At 40.7% G+C, this 22,617-nt stretch overlaps 1 protein-coding gene across 2 annotated transcripts; it reads right to left on the bottom strand.

Annotated features, from left to right (window-relative positions):
- Window positions 1-13,213: 13,213 nt before the first annotated feature.
- On the bottom strand, window positions 13,214-22,492 carry NHLRC3 (NHL repeat containing 3). 2 transcript variants are annotated; one of them, XM_059466205.1, is made up of 7 exons: window positions 22,414-22,492; window positions 21,237-21,386; window positions 20,201-20,348; window positions 19,523-19,723; window positions 18,293-18,384; window positions 16,348-16,460; window positions 13,214-15,875 (listed from the first exon to the last, which is right to left on the bottom strand). In XM_059466205.1, the coding sequence occupies exons 1-7, from the start codon at window positions 22,459-22,461 to the stop codon at window positions 15,647-15,649; spliced, it is 981 nt and encodes a 326-aa protein (XP_059322188.1). In that variant the 5' UTR covers window positions 22,462-22,492; the 3' UTR covers window positions 13,214-15,646. The 2 variants fall into 2 exon arrangements, with proteins under 2 accessions (XP_059322188.1, XP_059322189.1); XM_059466206.1 differs by lacking the exon at window positions 22,414-22,492 and adding an exon at window positions 21,866-22,082.
- Between the last annotated feature and the right edge of the window lie 125 nt (window positions 22,493-22,617).

The raw sequence follows: 22,617 nt of genomic DNA, 5'->3' as shown, positions 1-22,617 counted from the left end.
CAGACTAGATGCAGCCAAGCATTTTGGAGGCTAAAGGAATTTAATGGTATTTTGTGACAGTTGACCTTTTTGCCACAGTTCTGACAAGAGTAGGAAGAAATAGGATATACTGGGAAGTTATTCCGGAGATACCAGGGACATAGGCTTTAGGGAAAAAAAGTGAGAGTATAGAGCTTCTACAGTAAAAATAATAGTTTAAATATTTTCACTATTTTAAGCCTACTTTATTTATCATTTTCTTCTTCCTTTGCTAGCATTCCTCTGAGCCAGTTTTCATAATATGTGTCTCATGAAACACACACAGCCTTCCCTCTTGGGCACAAACACTGACAACGTGATCCACGTGATGGCTCTCTCAGGGTTAGATGCTGGCAAACATGCCTCATGCAGCTCAACAACTGAAATCCAGACAGAATACTTGGGAGTATGTGGTGGCTTAACCCTGGCTGGGTGCCAGGTGCCCACCAAAACTGCTCACTCTCCTACTGAGCTGGGCTGGGGAGAGAAAATACAAACAAACAGGTTGAGATAAAGACGATTATGTTACCAATACCAAGAACTATCACAGGCAAAAAAGGCTCAACTTGGGGAAATTAGTTCAGTTTATTGCCAATTAAATCTGTGTGGGATAGTGAGAAATAGAACCAAGTCTTATGACAACTTCTCCCCACCCCTCCCTTTTTCCTGGGTTTAATTTCCCTCCTGAACTCTGCCTTTTTCGCCCAGGAAGACAGGGAATGGGGGTTACAGACAGTTCATCACACATCTCTATGGGCAGCAGGGGGATGGCTGCTCCACTGTGGACCTCTGTGGGCTGCAGGGCCAGAGCTACCTCACCACGGTCTTCTTCACAGCTCTCAGAGGAATCCCAGCTCTGGCACCTGGAGCACCTCCTGCCCCTCCTTCTCCACTGACCCTGGTGTCTACAGGGCTGTTTCTCTCCCATATCCTCACTTCTCTCTCCAGCTGAAGTTGCTGTGGTTTTATTTTCCTTTCTTAACTCTGTTATTCCAGAGGCACTATCTGATGGCCTTGGCCTTGGCCAGCAGTGGGTCTGTCTTGGAGCCAGCTGGCATTGGCTTTGTGGAGCATGGGGAAGCACCTGGCAGCTTCTCACAGCCACCACCTGAGTAGCACCCCCAACAGAACCTTGCCACACAGACCCAATGCAGAGATAAGATACTGGTATCTCAGGAGCTGTGATCAGTGCTTCAGAGTCTCTTTGGAGTTTGTGGTGTTTTCCTGGGAAAGCAGAAATGTATCTGTGGTCATCCCTTGCAGTTTTCCTTACTGTCTCTGCTTGGATTAAGAGTGTCTCGTCCTCTGACACACTCAGTTTTGTGTGCACAGTAAAGTCACCTGTGGACTGGGTCTGCAAAACCAAGAAATGGCCTTTCCTCAGAAGTTCCCAGTAACTGGGAAAAGCACAGGACTTGCAAAGTGTTATATTTGATGGTTGTGGAAAGTTTTCCTCTGCTTCTTTTAAAGATTCCAAATTTGCTGACTTTCCAGGCACATTGCAAAAGGCATTTATGTAAGAGGGTTTTCAGAGGAGGCAGAGACATGCATTCCAGCTGACAGTGGAGGTAGATAGCTGAACTGCTGAACTGCTGAGGCTTAACTTGACAGTATTTTTGCATAATTTATTATGGCAGTTCCATAGGGCCTTGGGAACCAATCTTGATTATTTTAGATTTAAATAAATAAATGATGGATTGTGGGACAAACTGGCACTCCATTCCAGGAGGTGAACCTGAGACACATCAAAGGCAGGCTCCCAGTGCCAGAATCAACTGCACTTTTACAGCTATGCTAAGCTATGCAATTATCTTAAACTGCAATGATCCTTTTGGATTTGCAGGTGTAAATTCAGCATCAATCTCCTTACACAAAACAAATAAACAAAATCAGCCCTGCATTTTCATATTAACACAGCACAGCACAGTGCCAGAATGAATTATTGTCTACATTCAGAAGCACTGATGCTGTGCTGGTTGCCTCACAGATAAATTAAAATGTATAACTCTTTGTCTGAGAAGCCTGTGACTACAGAGCATAGCAATTGTAGAGATTGTGACCAGTAAGCTAACTGGGAAGAAACTATGTTTGTCTAAAGCAGTGCTGGTTAAGTCAAGCATTTTACCCTGCTGGGGTGTGCAGCCCTGCTGCTTTCATTCATTGTTGGCTCAATTTGTCTATCCATTCTCTCATCTCTAGGGAAAAAGAACTGCAGAGTTAACCCTAAGATAGATAAAGGATGATTATGACAGAAAATCCCCAGGGCTAGAAGACAGGACACGCCACCACCAAGAGATTTAGGTGGCTAAAGTATTGTGAGCAAAAAAACAACCCAAGGTGCAACATTCCTTTTAAACCAATGGGAGAGACAGCAGGCAGCAATGCAACAGAGATTAACTATGGCAAGTCAGTAAGCAAATAAATAAATGAATAACCATTACATATCACTTCATGGCATGATCATTGTCAGAGAGAAAAGAACTTCTCTGGAGTTTCCTTCTTAGTCAACTGGGCTGGAATCCAGCAGGAGAACAAACTCAGAGGCAGCTTTCATTTAAAAGAAAATTTGTTTATTAACCAGGCAGAAAATCCCATTAAAAAGAGAGGAATTCTTATGATTGTGCTGCAGTATTAATTTTCAAATATTCTGCCAAAAAACTTTGGCTGTTTTGCATAAGATGAAACCATAATTCTTGATGGGACCTTGAGTGGGAGTGGGGCATGCGCTGACTTTCCCAGGAGAAGTCCCAGGAGGCAGTTTGACTTGAGACATTTGAGATTCCTTCTCTGCCAGATTTTTATATATATATATATATATATATATATATATATTTCTAATCTGGATTAAACTATTTGATGGGAATGCTTGCTCCCTGGCAGGGAGAAGAGTGTGTGCAATGTTGAATTTGACTCAGGTAATTCCTTTTCTGGTGATTTGGTAATACTGTTTTGGTGGAATAAGGTGCTGACTCCTGGTTTGTTAGTACAGCTAAACAAATGTGAGGCAGGGGGTGGGGCTGAGAACTGGTCCCCAACTCTTCTCTGCTGAATTTTTAGTTTGCTCAAGGGCTGACCAGGCCACTCCAATGAATGTTTTCCAAGAGAGAGCCCAGAAGTGCTTCTGGGGAGAGTCTTTTCTCAGCAACTCTTGTCAGAAGGCACCATGAGTGGGCCTGGCCCTCCATCATTGAGGTATGTCCTCATGCCACACTGATGTGAATAAAACATCCACTTACAGCTTCTTGAAGTTCAGAGTTGCAGAGCAAACCCTATATTATTTCATAAAAAGAAAACAAGGTGAAGTTCCCCAGCCCTCTAAATCATAGTTCTGTTGCTGAAGGGACACCAACAAGGGTGCCAGAGGACATCCAGAGAGTGGATGGGGTGGAAGTGCTACAAGAGGAACATGTCCTGGGCTGTGTGGATGTGAGACAGTCCATGTCATTCAGGGGTAGGGACCAAACCCTCTTTTTTGTTATTTTTAATAGAGTGGACATAGTGTTTGCCATCCAGCCTTTCAACCTGAGATACAGGAGTTCAGACCTTCCTCCAGCTGTTCAGGGAGAAGAGAATTTTTTTTTCCCCATGGAGAGTATTAAGCATGTGTAAATCAGGGCTACAGAAGCTGCACGTCTCAGGTCAGCTTGCAGGAAGAATTGCAAGAAAAACAGCTAACAGATCTATTGGATCCTTGCCTTCACAATGTGGTAGATGAGAAATCTTCTCCGGAAACCGTCCCAGAGAAGCTTTCTATATTGTGACGTGCAACATTCACCCGAGCTGAAGGAGGGGTCAGTTTTGCAACTTTAATGGATCAATACATTTGCACCTTGAGCTCCATGCATGGTGCCACAGCATGGCAGAACCCCTAAAAATGTGTCCCTACACAAGCTGTTAGGATCTCCAGTTAAAATTTGTTCCTTTCTTTGCTCCAGGCATGCTGTCAGTTACTGCATCTCAGCTGCTGGCTGGAAAATTCTAGCCAAAGGGAATCTTCTATAAATTGCTGAATTCAATCATAAAGCACTCATGTGACCATTTCACAAAATACTTTAACTGGAACAAACCCAGCAACAACAGTCATGCAGAGATGATGAGGCTTTGACTCTGCAGTGCCATAACCTTTTACTGATGGGAAAGTGCCCATAAGGATTTTCTTGGGGATTGATTTTCCTCTTTAATGTTGCTAATAAGAGATATTGATAATAGAAATTAGCCTAGGTATCTCTAAATAAAAATGGCATGCCTCTGTTGTGATTCTCTTGCAGGAAAATGGGTCCAAACCCCTTTCTAGATCTAAGGACTAAAAAAGAAGTACAAATATGCAAAATTATTATAATCCATCATTTTCACTGAAACAAAGCAGAACAACAAACAATTATGATAGTAGACTGAATCATAAAATGGCAATATGCCAAGGTGTATATCAGCTGAGTTTTCTTACTTGTCTGTTGGCAAAATAAAGCGGATTAGGGGAATGACTTATCTGCTGATTGGAAAATCTACTTTAAAGTTGCAAAGAAATTCAAACAACAACATTTAATAAGCAGTAACTCACTGAGCAAAAAACTTCTGTTCACTTACAGCTGCACTCCCCAGTCAGTAAACTGTGGATGCTTTGGAGGAGCAGAACCATCCCAATTCTGATGTCAATCCCTCATCACCAGCTAGTATCTTCTGTTTGCTCTGGTCCTAGTGAGTGGGGGTCATATTAGCAACAACAAAATATGTGATCTATTTGCATAGGAGAAAATCCTGTTTTTGCTGTAGCTGTCAGTGACAATTTTATTCCTGGTTGCAGTGCAGTCAGTGTTTTAACCTTTTCCTACAAGTTTTATCTCCTCCTATATAAAATCTGAGTTCCACCTACACCAAGCTAAGATTCATAATGCAACTGAAGTTGTGAGTTTAAAACTATTTGTGGCCACCAAACTGATGCCTGAGCTGTTGTATAAGGGAAAAAAACACTCTGTTCAGGCTCAGCCTTCAAACCCCCCCTCATTCCCCGTTATCAGAGCAGCCAGCAGCTCCCTGCCCTGCAGGCACTGGTCGGGGTTCCAAACAGTGCAGAAGTTCTGGGCAAAGTCACCAGTGCTGGGGAGGTCCCGGCAAAGTGCCTGTCCCTCATCTTATCTGCAGCCTGGGCTCGTTCAGCCCGAGCTGCTGCTTTGTCTTCGTCTCACAAAACCCCGATGTCACCAGGCACCTCAGGCTTCACTCTGCTCAGCAGCCTGGTGAGGATCTAGGTAACAGGTTTGAGCAAGTGCTATGTGGCTGTGCCTCCTCTATGCATAACTGCCCTGTGTTGGTGTTTGGCAAATGCCATCTGGTTTTCATTTTCTTTCACAGTGTAATTCATCACCTCCACCCCCACAGATTCACAGTGGAACTGCCTTTCTGCTTTCAAGACAATTTCAGCTGCGTGTGTTTTGATTTACTTTAGCTAAAACTCAGTAGACACTACCATCAAATCATTCTCCTTTAAATTAAAAGTTATTTGATTTTCAAATTTTAGCAAGATTGGACTACTCAGAAAATCTTAATTGATAAAGTAATATGATGCTCAGAACATGAAAGGGCCAACCATATAACAACTCTGCTCCTGATAATCTAGGAAAATACTCTGGAGAAGCATTTTAAGCATATTAAAACCCATCAAGATATATAAGCAGTAAGAATTATAGTGAGCAATGAGAAGAGGTGTAGAGATGAAAACATCTATTGTAGCTCAGTACAGGAAATTGTTTAATAGTCCTTGTTGTAACTCAAATTAGTATTTCTTTTAAAAAGATTGAAAGCATCTTCCATTACAAACTAATTTTTGAATCTTACACTTTGAGAGGGGAGACTTGCTTGTTCTATTTGTGGATCTGTGTACAGGCAAGGTCAGCTAAATAAAATTTAAAGCTAAGAAGGAGTAAAAGAGCTGATTACAGAAGTAAGAAAAACAAGTAACTGACAAAACCAAGAAGAATGCTTTGTTGTGCATTCTTGAGGCTTCTGGCAAACAGTTTTCTCCCCTCCACTTAGACACATGCACTGTAAACACCATCGGACATAGCTGTAAGGAAAACTGTGATGAGAGAGTGAGATCCAAAGCAGCAGCCCACCTCTGGTGACACAGATTATTTTCTTTCTCAGTAACACTGAAAGCCCACTTCACACTGTAATTTTCCATTCTCCTCAGATATGTCTTAGGGATCACTGGCATTGTGTGTCAAGGTATTGTCAATTGCAAATAGGTTTACCCAGTCAAAGGCACATTGTCAGAAAACAATACTGTACATGTACATATGCACATTTAATACCTTGTTAAATCTACTAACTCAAGCAGGCAAAAACCTAGCAAGTGTCAGAGATAATGCCATCTGTGCAACTTTAAATCTGCCCTTTCCCCACATGCATCATGGCTACAATCTTTAATGACATGATTACCAATTTATTTTCTCCCCAGGGGCTCCTGTCTTATTCAGTGTTCTCTCCTGGGTGGTCTCCTCCAGCTTCCCATTCCTCTGACATCTCCAGGCCCACTGCACAGTCATACATCCACATATTTTCCACAGGAATAACAAGTGGAAATATCTCGTGCAGAGGACATGACCTTTGCTTAATTTAAAGCCATATTTAGTAGGAAGGTATTAGAGCTTCTGCCTGCTTTAAAATTCTTCTGAATAAGTGGAAAACAATATACTTTCTTAGAAGTCACTGATTTAAGCCAAAGATAAAGAAATCTATTGCATGGGTGACTTCAGCCTGAATAGTTTAACTTCAGAGGTCAAAAGTAAACAAAACCAATGTCTAATAAAGGTGAATGTTGGAAGGTTTTGGCTGGGTGACATTACTTGCTTTATTGATCATTCAGCTCATATTTTGATAAGCCCACTGCAGTCCTGGGAGTTTCCCCAAGAGCCTTGTTGAAGAAGAGGAACAGGACACCAGAGGTTGGGGTCTGAGACTGGGCTCTGAGTAAAACATCTGCAGAAAAAATGGGAGAAGTGTCCAGGGCTGGTTCTGTTCTCTCTTCCCTTCTATCTCCTCAGGGGGGTCTGTAGGGGAGGGCATTGCTGCAGAGCACCCCTTGATGGGCACCTGGAGACCTCTCCAGGCTGGAGGAGGAGTGGTCAGCTTCCCCTTTTGTTTCATTCCCTTTCTTTACAGAGCAAGCAAGAAAGCAAAAAATAAGGGACCAACACAAGGCTTCAGGTTTACTTTCACCCACTTAAAAAAAACTAAGGCCAGGCAATTAAGCCAACTGCAGCAGCTAAAATAGTCTTATCCCAGAATGGGAATGAAGCAACCCAATCCCATTTGTCCCACAGTTTCTGGGTTGCCAGTATTGCTTCAATTTTACCATTAATCCCTCCCCCACTGAATCTGATTTTCTGTATAAACGGCTAATAAATTCTCTACTGAATTTCAAAAAGCAGCAGTATTTGCGTTTTTAACACCCAGCCATGGAGGATTCAGCCCATTTAATTATTTCACTTCAGAGGATGTACCTGGTTTTGTCACTCACTCTCAGTGAGGAGGCACGGGCTAGCGAGGGATGGGCAGTGGGATTATCAGTCACTCAGCCTGCTGGTGTTTATTTAAATGTTATCAATTGCCACTCCTGATTTGGAGTCTAATTTACACTTCAGATTTGAGACTGCTATCCTAGGGATAGCTCTATCCTGGTGCTAGCTCTTTAAATGTGTGCACCAGGAACCACATCAATTTGACTAGGCTTGCATAAATCTTTGCCAAACAAAAAGGATACATTTCCAGCCTGTGTCATTGATTTGTACTTCCGTGAAATGCCACTGTGTTCCACTTAAGTTTTGAATGTTCTGTTTACTTGGATTCACCTCTAACCACATTGCAGTGAAAAAGAAATTCTTCCATGGGCTAAGAGGTATGTTTATAATAAAACTTTTTAGAAGGTGCTCATAATTTCCTCTCTATTAATTTTCCCACTGCTTCATTTTATGCAGAGTTCTTATGTCATGCCCTCTTGGCAATGTGCGGGCTTTTATCTCATGTATTGTGTAGTGCCAAGTGCTGTTTCTTTTTCTTCTGAAATTACACAGGGTTTGAGATTTTTAGATCAAACTGCAAATGTTTCTTCTCTGATAAAGATTTTGGGTCAAGCAGCTATTATTCCTTTCTTATCCTAGCTAAAATTTCTCTCAAGCAAAGGAGTGAGAACTAAGGATTTAATAAAATCCATTCAAACTCATACACCATAATTACTGCAGTGAGTTAGATTGGCACAATAGAATTCCTTGGGACACCTGAGCTAGTCTAATGGATCCCTCACACCAAACAAGACCTCTTTTTGAAAGGATGGAAGTTTCAGATTGTCTTACTGAATTATATATTGCTTTTCTTTAACACCGCCCATTTCCTTGGGGAAGACCTCAAGGGCAAGGACTGTCTCTGTTCAGAGCAAGCACAGCAGGGAACCACTGCTGATGTTGGGTGGCTTAGGAAGTTTCATTATAGAAGCATTTGCTACCACTCTTCTCTCCCAGCATGCCTTGGACCCAGACTAGATCAATAAAAATTAAATTAAAATAGCATACATCTGTATGAATGTTAGATTATACATACTGCACCTGCTGCACACCTCTCCTGATATATTATCTGTATACCTGAGTGTGTGTGTGTTTGTGTTAAGGATACATACAGTATGCAATCCGTACAATCTGAAATTTGTTACAGCATCTTGAGCAAGTTGAAATTTGCTGGGGAAGGTGATGTCCTTTAATATACCTAGTGAGAAAGTTGAAAAAAAAAAAAGATGTTGCATAAGGCCTTGCATACCCAAAGGCTTTTCAACTGCCACAAATGGGCTAACGAGAGATAATATTTCTCCTTGCAAAAGTTGTGTCTGCAGATCATTATAGGTTTTACATAGGGAGTGTGATTGCTTCCTGTGTTGGAGAAGGAAGGTGCTGCTCAGAGAGCAGCCATGGTGACTGAAGGGCCCTCTGGTTCCATGCAAGACAGGAAGGGCACAGGGAGAAGCAGCTGGGACACACCAGACCTTACATGGCTGCTCTGCAGAGCTGCATGGGTTTCACAGTACCTGGCAACCTTTTGGTGGACTCCTGGTGGCCAGCTCTGCTTCAGAGGTGGACTCTTCTAGAGTGTCAGCAAATCTCCCTTTTTAGGTAAGCTGTGCCTTTCTTTGCAATGCTTGATTTAAAAAGAAATAGACTTTTTAAACATAAGCCCCTCCAGGGCTTCCTGGTGCACAATCTGTTCTTCTCTTCTGTGCATTGCTGGGGAGTTGTGCAGGGAAGAAAACTTGTGCACTGCCAACATCTGTGTGAGGATGGAGGAATTGTGACTGGAAAGCAGCAGGACAAAGAGAAGGTAAGTACATGGTGGGAGCTGTCTGTGGCAGCCCTTTGCAGCTGGGTGAGCTCTGGAGGTAGGTCTTCATGGGTCAGACCATCAGACTTAACAATAAAGAAAATAGTAAATTGAATCTATTAATAGTAATAGTTTAATTCATAAAAGATGTTTGGTAAATATTTTTTGTGGCCTGTATTTCCTCCTGACTCTATGAGAAAGAAGGACATCTATGACAAGAAAATTGGGCAAAATGAAAATTAGGAGCTGTCTGCTGCACCATGCATCCCTGTTTTCAAATCAATTGCAAGGTACCACCTCTAAAGTCATCCCAAATATTTTTAACTCCTTTAGCTAATTGTCTTAAATATGGTTCAGACTTTCTTTCTGTTTTATCTGGTAGCATCATCCATCACAAAACCTTGTTAAGGCAACAGCTTTGAGGCCAACCATGGCAATCCTTATTTATAATTAAATCTCCTGCTCTTATAACAATTTTCTAGTTTTCATTACTAAAAGCTCTGAAATTAGACTGGGCATTAAGCAAGATGGGGCAAGCCTTATTACAGAGCTAGTGTGGACTCTGCTAGGATGACCCCTCCCCTCTCCTTCCCCCTGACATCCAGGTCTCCTCCTTAATTGATTAAAGACATTTTTCCACTGTAAGATTTATACACATGTTGAAGCACATGCCTAGTATGACTCCTTTCTCTTTTACACCATTCCTGTAGAGACAATTATGGGTATTTGCTTACAGACCAGTCACCCACTGCATGAACATTGCAGTGAGAGGCCTCATTTGGGAGCCAAGAGTCATCTTCTGCCTGCTTCTTCCAGCTACACCACTGCACATGAGATAAACCAGCACAACCATCAGCATTGTCTTGGCTGGAAATCATTAAAACATTGAAAGAGCACCTTCATTTGAATGCCAACATTTTTCAAGGGCTCCAATCTTTCAACAAAAATTAGCTTGTGCTACCTTGTGTTTGTGTTAGACTGTGGGAGATGTGTTCCCTCAAAAAATTATTTTTTTATATTTTAGTACCTGATGCAGAGAGTATAGTGCTTTTTGTCTATGGGATGATGGACACATGGCACAGGCACCCAGAGCATGACCCTTGGGAGGAACATCAAAGGTGATCAGATTGAAATGAGGGCAACTCTGATCCCTTTGCTGAAACTTTTGACTTTCAGTAAGACAAAATAACTGACTTTGTGACTCTATGTCCTATTAATGAAGTACCATCACCACTAAAAGCATTTGTTTGTTTTTATTAAAAAGTGCTACAAAAATGTTTTGAAATTATAGTCTTATCAGTTTTCCATTGCAAGTCAAGTTTTCCAAACTATATGGTTTAGATAAGGAGTAGAGGAAGACATGACTCAGTACTCATCTATAAATGATTCCATGGGTGATAAGAAAAAAAAAAAAAGCCATATTAAATCTCTAAGCTACCTGGAAACAGAAGACAGGGTGTTGAAAACAAATTAACCCAGATTAAATATAAAGCATGCCCTTCCTAATATTTATTGACTGGTAGGAAAAATTTAACTGTACAGACTCTTCAAGAGATTAAAGAGATTTCTAAAGTCTTAATCTGTTTGTAAGAGATTCCTCCACAGCTGAGACTGAATTATCAGGCTTATTCCTGTGGTAAATGGGCAGTATTTTTCACCTCTGTTTTGCAGATCCAGTTATACAATTACATGTGGTTTCCTAAGACTTGAAACATGTGATACTATGATAAAGAATGTCTATTCAATATCTCATTTGTATCAGTGTTACTTTGGCTTTCATACAGTAACAAATCATCCTGTGCGCATCAATTCATATGCTCCTACTTTTAAAATTTCATATAAGCAACATGATTTTAATGATTTATGAACACTGAAAGACTGAATGATTCAACAATATTGAATCATTTACCTGAAGAAAAGCCTGTGTTCTATCCTTTTTATGGCAGCTACTGGAAAATACAATTTTTGTAGATGCATTTTCCCAAAGGAGTGGGATAAAATAGTAATACAAAACCAGAGCAAGATTTTTTAAAACAAAGGCTGAGGAAGGAGGGGTACAGTAAAATTGGTGAATGAGATTAAGTAAATTTAGCTCTAATCTTAACTCAGGGTCACCTCTGTACAGAAACATACTGGCATCACTCTCTTGGTATAATTATTCTGCTACAGTTATACTGTTATAAATAGCTATGTTTCCAAAGCAACCTATCACTATTAATTCAATTGAAACCAAGGATGGAAGCACTACAAGAAGTAATTCACAATATCCAGTTGTCTCTGGACACTGAATTACTGATTTTTTTTTCCCTAGGAAAACCATGGAAATAAAAGATGGACATAAATCCAGTAATAACAGGGCAAAATTACTATGATTCTATGATCAGCTTATGCTTCAAGCAGTCTACTTTGAAAAGAGAAAGGAAGTCTGGAGCACTTCATTATCTTTGTTGACTTACTGAAAGCGTTGAGGAAGCACCAGCTCTTAGGTCTGTCCTCACACGGAGTGCCCCAAGCATCAGCAGGGGTTTGGTGCCCTCTTACGTTGGGTACACGCAATCTGAGTGACTGCAAACACACTTGTGGCTGATGGATCGCTTGAGAAGGCTTCTCGGGATACAAATTGTTAGGAAAGTAGGTGCTAACTGAGATAAGTGACTACTGATGCTTCTAAAAGGTTAATAACCTCTGTAAGGCAGAGAACTTACCCACAGAGGCAGTGAACTGCCAGCAACGAACAGACCCACAAACATACTTTTGTACCCTCCCCTTCAGCTTTTATTGAGGTGCTCAGCCTCACTGACCTGATCTTGCATAGCACAAACCTCACTCAGGCTTTTTCTGTTCTGGCCAAATATAGGTAATACATTTCTGACTGTGAGAACACACATACACAAAAAAAGGCTGTTGAGCATCACAAATCAATCATGAATAATGGGGCACTTTCACAGGTTTGCCAAGCAAGTTGTGGATGCTCCATCTCTGGAAGTGTTCAAGGTGGGGTTGGATATCTGAGCCACCTGATATAGTGCAAAGTTCCCTGCCCATGGCAGAGGGGCTGGAACCAGATGACCTTGAAGGTCTTTTCCAGCCCAAACCATTCTATGATTCTGTGCAGGGAGAGGCCTATGTGATCTCCTGGAAACACATCCAGTTAACAACCTGGATACTTACCCAAAAAAAAAAAAGGCCTGCAAAATTGGAGAAATTAAAATAGAGGGTATTTCTATTTCCATTAGTTGAATACTCCAGTGATTACTGTTCACATCTAAAAGCAGGCACTGATTATCTGAAATTAGATTTCTGGATGGTTTTAGCAATCACCTTAGGTTCCTCTCTTATCTAGTTAACACTGCAGTACGTTACTTTTTTTCTTGTGCAAGTATTTCTAATCCATAGAAAATCCTTCTAGGTCTTTTAAAAACAAGACAGACTGCTCAGTAAATCTTTCCTGAAAATAAAACCTGATTTGGTATAAGAAGTGTTTTGTTAGTTTCTTTTTAATTTCCCAATTAGCATCATAAGGGTATACAGTTTAAATGCTTTTTTTTTAAAACTTGGCACTTATGTAACTCATCATTGCATTTTACTAATTACTCAGACGGAAACATATGAGAGATATTTATGTCTCTGTGTTCATACATAAATTAGAATGCAAAAGAGATTGGCCACAGAAATAGTGATGCATAAAGATAACATGGAATTTTAGATTACATTCAAATCTTGCTATCAGAAATTATTAAATATCTTGTTTAAATGCTGAAGGCCCTGTATTTAGAAGAGCAATCCATTACAATTGAGTGTATTTATATTTGTACAGAAATAAAACACCCAAGAGTTTATTAATGCGAATATCTCAATTTATTTTATCAAATTCTCCTGCTATGCATTTCTTCAGAAATTGGTTTCAAGACGATACATAAGAAAAAATTCAGATAATTAGCAAGTTAGCGCGCAAAATCATTTTCTCAGTCTAGCCATAAACACAAAGATAAAATAGAGTCTAAGCATCTCGTAATTATTAATAATAAGCATCCCTTGACCCTTGTTATCACAGATACCCAAATGCCTAGTGGCAAGGCACATTTTGGCACCTCGATCTATTTCAGTAAATCCACACAAAACTGGATGGATGCTCCCCACTTCTTGGAGCCAAAAGCTCATGAGAAAGAGCTGAGAGCAGATCCATGCAGCAAGCAGAAACTTGTACAAGTAAGTTATTTGCCAACATCCAAAAGTGCATTTCTTTGCTTTACTGAATACAAAAACATGTTCCCAGAGAGCTTGGAGTTCTATTTTCAAATGGATGTGACAAAGGAAAAATAAATAAGGACAGGATGTAGTGAAGAAAGATGTGTATGCCTGGACCCCCTACACATCAATATATGCTCAAATCATGACTTTATAGTAAAATTTTATAAAATAAACCCACCTTGTGTAGACAAGAAATAGCTAAATTGCACACAGAGCAGAGATCCCTGAGCTAGTCAAAAACTAGTTAGAAAAGTCACACAACACACTGTGTGGACATATTCACATTGGTCTAGAGGAAGTACTGCTACTTTGTCAGCAAATAAATATTGCTTACTAGCTCCCATTCAAGACCACATGAGTGATGGGCCATATTGGCTAGTGTATAATCTTGAAGTTCTGCTTTTAAGACTTGAGTGAGGGCAGCCCCAGATAGGATCTGGTCTTATTGTTGTGGATGTAGCCAACAACAAAGCTTTCACATTTAGGGCATTAATCTCACATAATGCTGAAATCAGACAGTCAGGCTCCATAGCTGAATTACTTTTCAGAGAAAATATGAATCTGACTTTTTTGAACAGCTTTTTCATCTGCTGACTCACAAGTTTGTGATCATAGGTTGAAACCTACCAAATTAAGTAGCATTTGCTTTTGACAATATTCACTGAAATAGGTATTTCCCATCAGTACAATTCCATTTTCATATTCCCTTTCTAAGAAAGTAGAAAAAAACAACCTCTCTTAGCTGGTAATTAGCATTAAAATAATCCACACAGTAGAATAAATGTGTGGAAACAGCAAAAATCCTCTGATATTTTTTCCAAGAGCTAGAAAATATGGAATGTGGATCCACAGTCTTACCATGGTAATCAGTTATACATGGTTTCATTTCTGCCATGCCATTTTCCCCATCCCATTTTTCCCATACCTGGTTCCCTCTATGCTATAAAGTGAACTTAAAATCTTGTAGCAACATGCAAAGAAAGGAGAACCACTTTGTTCTGGGAATGGAGAAGCAGGATTTTTTAGGACAGAGCTTAGAGACATCTGCTATAATATAGTGTAAGAAACTTAACTCTACACATTAATGAAGCTGATGAAGTCTGAGTTCTGGAAATAAATTAAAACATATGCTTTGCTATTAACTGACAGAGCTTCAATTAAATCAGAAGAAAATCATATGTCTCCCAGTCTCTACTGCTGATTAAAACTTTCATAGCAAATTGCAATTTGTTTTTCTTGAGGAACTTACACGACTTGAACCTCAATATGTTCTACTATGAAATCTTACGGAACTGAAAACTCATGCTGATATAAATCAAATAAGGTTAAGAACTAATTTAGTTAAGAATCAGTACTTGGCTGCTGTGGAGATACTTTTAATTTAGTTTGAAGTGTCTAATATCAATTTAGCTCAAGCTTATTACAGACTTTATGGCTTTAGCTAGAGCTGAAAACAGATTTCAATACTTATGTCATTAACCACCTAAGGCAGATGCCAGTACTGACACCAATATCCAGCAGCATCTAATTTAACATTGTGACACATCCTTATATTCTCTGTTGGACAGTATTAGCACAACCATTCAGAAAACAAAGTGAAGGAACATTGAAATGAAGTGCTCTTCTCTCGGGAAATAATTTATAGAACTTCTTTCAGACATTTCTGACCATTTAACAACAAACACAGGCTAAGCAGAGCCCCAAGTTGGCTCTATACATTTAAGATGAAGAGTTGTGTTTCTAAAGTTTTATATAATAAAATTAAAATGCTTATCATTTTATAATTGGAACAAAAGTAAAAGCCACCATATCATTACTTAAACAAGTAACAGCTCAACACCAAGTACTTCTCCAGAACTCCAGAACAGCTAGGAGAGACTCTTAGTTCTACAGTTCTGGGAGCACTTGTGCAGTTCTGTGCTTGTCTAAGGAAACACAATCCACAAAGAACTCAAGGAGATGTGGTCATAGGTCTTAAATGTCACACAGCTCGTGCCACAGCAGTTGTGAGAAACCATCAGCTTAAGGGTACATATTTTTGTACTTGCTGGGCTCCAATCTCTGCAACATAGACTGCTCCACTCCTCATGTCTACATCCACAAGGTGTGGTTTGGTTTCATCAGCCAGCTGGACACTGTGGACTATGGCACAGTCCCCAATGGAGCCAACTGGAGGTGCTGCCAAGATTGCCAACCGGTTGATATTCAGCTGAGCTACAATCAGGTATTTGTAATCGGCAGTAAACCTGTGAAAGATAAACATATTTTTGAACTACGAACTCCTCATTTTAACACAAACAAAATCTCTTTAACAATCACAACTTTGAAGGCTACGACCAAAACAAAATGCAATGTAACATTGGGAATTAAGTTGTAAGCCTTGCTCTTCATATGGCTGCTTACCAAGACGCATTATGCTACAGAAAACTTGTTCAAGAAAATCTTTCTTCCTGTAAAAGCTGCAACAGAGTAAGATTATTAACATAACTTTAAAGTGAAGCTCCAAATCCTGCACTCAAGTCTACAGGGCTTGCTATAAAGCCAGCATTTCTCTGTCAAGATCCAACTGGGCAGATCTTTGCATACGTTAGGACACCCAGCACCTAATTTCACTGGTTAACTCCTTGTCAGCATGCATTAAATGTCAACATTTTAATTCATCAGTAAGAGTACACCTTATTTACATAATTGTGTGCTACTAGAACTGTTCAACAATACCTGACAGAATAGGGTCCATCTTCTGAAAAACATCCGTTCCAAGACCCAAGCCATTCTCCTGTGACTTTATCAAAAACTTGAATTCTCTTGTTGCCTCTGTCTGCAACCCATACCTATCAAAAAGAAAAATCATGGTCAACAAAGAGAACAAATTAAATGCATTTGTTTCCTATGAGAGCAAAGTTCCCTGTAGTAAAAATGGAAGACTGTACCCTGGAAGAATGCATACCTTGCCATTCAAAACTAAATCAATAGATCAGATTGCCAGATATATACCAAAACTGACCTACAGGTTAGCACACACAAATTATTTTATACTACTTTAACAGAGAAATCAACACCTTCTCTTCTTTTTTTGTGGCTCTATGACATATTTGGTAGGATTTTTATCCCCACAATGAGGACATATTTCCGCCTATTAAATTCAGAAGATCTGTCTTAAGGTCTGTCACCTGCATTTTTTTCCAGTGGTAGTCTCATTTCATGATCATGATCTGCAAACACTCCTGACATGCCTAATACTACTACAAATATTTAGCCATTTAAACACTTAGAGCATGTTTAGCTGGTTTTGTCTAACCAGTTTTGTCTCTGTCCCACCCTGTGTTAACTGGGTTCACAAACACTGCAAGCCAGCAATACCACTAGACAGTTCCAATGAAGGCATTTTTTGTACAACAATCACTGAAGTTTTAGCTGCTGACAAGTCATAAGTCTGGTAAGTAAACTTCATGACTTTTCTGGAGTATCACCAAAAAGGGAGCAATAAACATAACCTTAGACCTTTCATCACTGTTTTTAAATGAAGCACTATTAAAGCATTGTCTTAGATTTCTTACGAATTAACAATTAATTCTCAACTTAAAATGATGATCCACACTATGTTGGCAGTAAAATCATAGCTTATCCCAGTCACTGTCTTTGAATGAATAAACTCACAGTTATTCTGCAGCATAAAGTGACCATGCTCCTCCTGTTTCTTCTCCCACTCTGCCAGTTTTGGCAGAGAATTCATTTTATATACATTTCTTATTCTGATTCAGACTGCATCAGCAGAATTAGCTTCAACCAGTGGTGTTTTAGTGAAGCAATCTTATTTTCCCTGAAACAGATTAGGAAGTGACTGCATACCTCCTCTCTAGGACCAGAAGACCAAAAGCCAGACTTACAATTAATGCCTGGCAGAAGCAGACTCTTGGAATGCCTTGGGCTGCATGTAAAAGAGAATAATGTCCACAACCTAGCTAGAGTCTCACTATCACCTAAAGGTTATTTGGAATTTCAAAATATGAAATTAAAGCCCCTTGAAGCGTAGCAACTGAGGGTAATGGACCACCACTTTGTCATCTAGCAGGATCATCTTTAATAAACACACTTGAGTATTTCTATGCTTCTTCTGTAAACAAGTTTTAAGATCAACTACACAGCCAGCCAGCAGGAGAGAGAAAGTGACCACAAAAACCAGAAAGAGCAGAGCCAATGTTTCTAGCTCTTATCATTCATCCCACACATTCATAGCCCAGTTTTCTGGGTTTTACATCAAAGCACAGATATTTACGGCTGGACTCGATCCTTTGGTATGCACTTTCCCATGGGAGAAGAGCTGTTAATCAAGGTCAGGATGGCCCCAGCAGGCTGCTGCTTCTCCATGAAGAAACAGAAGTGCTTTTATGTATTACAGAAGACAATTCTCCTGTAGTCTCACAATGGCAATCTGTTACAAACTCTGTTGTTGCATGGACATTGACAGTATAAGTGATCAGGATCCTGGTATTAACATTGGAGTCAGCTGCTTCCACAGAACCTGCACTATGAAACTTCAGCTTGGAAACTGTAACCCCATAAAGTGACACAGCTTAAACAAAAAAATATGTTTTGTTTTGTTCAAATACATATAAACAAGTCTGTTAGAAGATGAAATTAAAAAATTTCCTCAATTCTTTACCCGTCCAAAAGCATCCACTGTCACACTGTGAGGAATCCTGAACTGACCAATGCCACTCCCATTTGTTCCAGTCAGCCATAACTCTTTGTAGTCTGAACAGTGAGCACCGTGAAAAATAAAAGTAAAAAAATCACAGTGAGAAAACAACAAATAAACCAGTTTTTAAGTCAACCTCTTGCAAAGTTACCTTGGGTAGTTTGTAAAAGGTGAGATTTCTAAACTGTTTAAACACAGTACTCCCAATACATAAATCTCAGAGAAAACATGACTACTACAGTGATGTCTGGATTGTTATTAGTGGTTTCATGATTATGGCTACAAAAATGTAGTCAGTAATATACAAGAGCCATAATCCAAGGTTCTGTTAAACACTGAATTAAAAAAAAAAATAAAAAGGTAAAAAAAGAAGTTGGCCAATTATGCTATTCATTTATTTCCTAAATTGATTTTTAAAACTTGTTACCTAGAAGTTTTCACTTTTAACAATTTACCATTTTGCAAACTAAGTAATAGGAAAGTATCTGCTTTTTGATAGGAAAATGGAGAAACAGTATCTCCTCCACTTATTCCACCTGTGGACTCTTTAGTCACTGCCTGGACTGAGGAGTATGAGTGAGCTAATTAGAATCACAGAACAATTAAAGTATAAAAGTCCTCCAGACACTGCCTGGTCCAACCTGCTCCTCAAAGCAGGACTAGCCTTGATAAAAAATCCAACTCTTAAGTTAGATCAAATTGCCCATAACTCATCAGTTTTTGAGAATCTACAGGAATGGAGAGTGCAAACCATCTTTGGACAACCCTGTCATTCACTGTCTGACCACCCTAACTCTGAATGCTTTCCAACAACAATCAAACAGAAATTCACCCCTCTTGAATCTTTTGCTCTGTGTTCCTCATTCTTCACTGTATATCTCAAAACAAATGTGCCTCTGTCTTCTCTATGGCCTCCTTTTAGTGACTAAAGACAGCAATAAGAATCCCCCTTAGCTTTCTTTCTTGGAGAATGAATGTCCTGGGGTAACCACTGAACATAGCCACTCTATCAGCCTCTTCTCATGAATGACTAGGAGATTTCTCCTGAAGTAGCAAGCAATAAAACAGGTTCTGATTCTATAAGGTCTTCAAACTAAAGTTAAATGACAGTTCTGTCTAGTACTCGCCTAAAAATATTTCCAAGCCATGTTATTTAAAATCCAGTTTTACTGCAAGAGTTCCTTTCTTCCATACCATCTGATAGTTTGAGCAATCTGTTGTTCATTCCTCCGTCTCCATCAACAACATAGATTTCTCCAGTTGCCTCCACAAAGATATCTGCTGGTTGATCAAACTGCAGGGGAATCAAACTTGAACCAGCATTACCAGGTGTGCCCAAGACCTGCAAAAGTTTACCCAAAGGGCTATACTGCTTCACCGTGTGTCCATATTTCCCTGAATCAAGGAAAAAAGAAAATGCAAAAACATCTTAACAAAACAAAATGTAAGTATTAAAACTTCAAAGACTGAAGATCTGATAAGTGACATTAATACATATAACATACAAAATTCTACAATAAATTCTAAAATTCTATATGACAGTGGGTGAGTAAATTCACATGCTCTGACACTATTCCTCCACTGTATTAGGATCACTAAACCTAGGTCAAGCCAGGCTAAACTTATGTCTATCAGGCTTTTTTCCCTGATACTGCTGGGTGGTAGGGAGGAGGGCTGACCAAGCTCAGCAGCTGTAAGCAGACACAGCACAACTCATGAAACTTCAGACTATTTTGTGCAGCACATGGGAAGTGGGTTCATGGCAAGTAAAGCACAAATTTATCTCAGAATTGTGTGAGAGACTTAAATAAGTGAGTTTTTTATATTACATTTTCTTCCCCTGAATATTTCTCATATCACCATGATGCATACCTGTTCCAACATCTGTGAGCCATACTGAACTTCCTGTTTCAGTGTTCCATACAAAGATACCATGAGGCATTTCAACAGTATCATTCCAGGAGTGAAGAAAATAGCCTTCTTCTGAGAATACAAGTACCTTTGGCACATTGTCTCCCCGCTGAAAAGGTAAAAAAAGTTCTAAAGGAAACATAATAAGTAACTAATTTTATAGTTTAAAATTCCTCTTTGTGAAGTTTTTGCAATGTTTCACGAACTGAAAGAATCTCCTGATATGATTGTTTGCTGGAACTCTTTTTCCAGCAAGAAAAGGAAAAAGAGATATGGGTTTAAATTTAGTATGACAAACCTTCCAGTCAGTCTAGACTGTCACCTTATATCACACTGAGTCCAGCCTTCAGAGCAGCCAAGTGCTGCAGCTATCCTGGTCTTCAGCTTGAATTGTGATTTTGTGTTCCTGCTGAAAAGTGTGCCCAATGTAATGGGCGTGACAAACTGCAACAGTACTCATCAGCTGCATGGCACTCAAGTACTCATACTGTGCTTTACATGACATTCCCACCACATCCCATGGAGAGAATGACTTATCCAGGGCCTAGAGATACTCACACATGGACCTGGGTAGAGGAAATAATTTACCTCCAGTTACTCTAGCTGGTTGAAAGAGCTGTGTGGTTTTGATTTCATGGCACGAGGCCTCAAAGAACAGAGATTCAGTTGCTCCAGAATCACATTTTATCTTAAAGCTGAGGGAACAAGCTGCTGTAACTCAGTGAAGTTGGATCATGCATTCTTACCACAGAAATGTAATGCTTTAAAAAAACCCCACAAAAAATTGTTGTGCCAGAACTGCTTTCAAAAATAGATTTAGCAGAGACATCTCCATTTATATTTTCTCTGAGTTTGATAAAATAATTATTCATATATATATAAATATGTCCATATATGTAAACAAACATACACATATATATCCTAATCTTAACCAGACGTTTTAAAGGCAAAAAATCTACAAAAACAACACAGAGAGAAATATGGTATTTCCACTCACTTGTCCTACATAGACCAAACCATGGAGAGAGTCAACAGCAACACAAAATGTTTGGCCAGTGAAGTATTCGGGAGCTTTAGGCCAGCCTATGTCCAGCTTGTACATCTGTTGCTCTTCCTTCCAATGAGAGAAGTTCTTAGCTTTTAAAACCTGAGAATACAAAATAAATATACAGTAGTTAAATTCCATTGAGGGTGGGATCAAAGGAAACAGCAGGTGAAAGTAAAAGCATCATAAATTCATTTACTCAATTTAAAGACAGATAAATAGAAGCAGGCTTGCAGCCGGGGTTTGGAAAGCTTCAACAATCTGAAAACTAGCGAATCAAGTCCTTTGGATTGGGGAACTCTGGAATTAGAAGGCAAAACACACACCCTGAAATTTCTTACACCAAAGCTGCTGTTAATATCTGTAAATCACTCTCCAAAATGAGGAAGATAGTACAGAAGGTTCAAAATGCACCAAAATTCAGTAGCCGCTTCAGGATGTGAAAATAAGAAAAAGAAAAATAATACAGGTCAAGAATGAAAACGACACCTTGGAAATGGAGAATTGTAAAACGCCAGGAACAGTCAGATTCGGGTCAATGTATACATTTTAAACAATAACGGAAAAAAATAATTCCCCACCTTCTTGTTCTATTTTTCCAGCAGAAGAGGGGAAGCTAAGCACTGAAACGGAGCACTCAGCACAGAGCTAAGAATTAACGCGGGCGACCCTGAAGGCCCAGGGCCAGCTGACACTCGTGCCGCTCGCCCTGCCGGGACCAGGGGACAGACACCCTGATGGCACAGAGCTGCGGACGGACAGGCCGGCCTGACACGAAGGAAAACCGCGAGCAGTCAAGCAAGAACACCTGCCAGCATCCAGCGGGAAGTCAGTGACCCACAAACTCCCTTCTCCCCGCTGGGGCGCAGCACGCCGCCTGAACCCCTGCAAGGGGCCGCCCCGCGCAGGCACTACCTCGGCGGGGCTGCGAAGCCGCCCGGTGCCGCAGCCTCCGCCCGGAACCCACACGTCACAGGCGGCGCGGGAGGCACCGAGAGCGGGCGGGTCCCGGGGCGCCGCCCGCACCCCCCGCCCTGGGCGCGCCCCTCGCAGCGGGCCCGCCGGGCCCTCCCCGCTGCCCACCCTAACCGGAGGCCCTGGCACGAAGCCCCGGGCGGTCGCCGCGCACCTGGGAGACGCCGAGCAGGGCCAGCAGCGCCAGCAGAGTCCCGGCCATGGCAGCCCCGGCCTCGCCGCCGCTCCCGCCTCCCGGGGGCCGGGCCGGTTGCCATGGCAGCCACGTGGCCGCCGCCCCTCCCACACGGCCCCGGCGGCCGCTGCTCCCCGCGCCGTGCCGGGACCGGGACCGCGGGCTGTGGCGCGGCGGCGGCGC

This window comes from Ammospiza nelsoni, chromosome 2 (genome assembly GCF_027579445.1).
Source record: "Ammospiza nelsoni isolate bAmmNel1 chromosome 2, bAmmNel1.pri, whole genome shotgun sequence".
NCBI classification, from domain to species: Eukaryota; Metazoa; Chordata; class Aves; order Passeriformes; family Passerellidae; genus Ammospiza; species Ammospiza nelsoni.
Note: the sequence above shows the minus strand (reverse complement) of the source record. Positions and strands in the feature narration are given on the sequence as shown.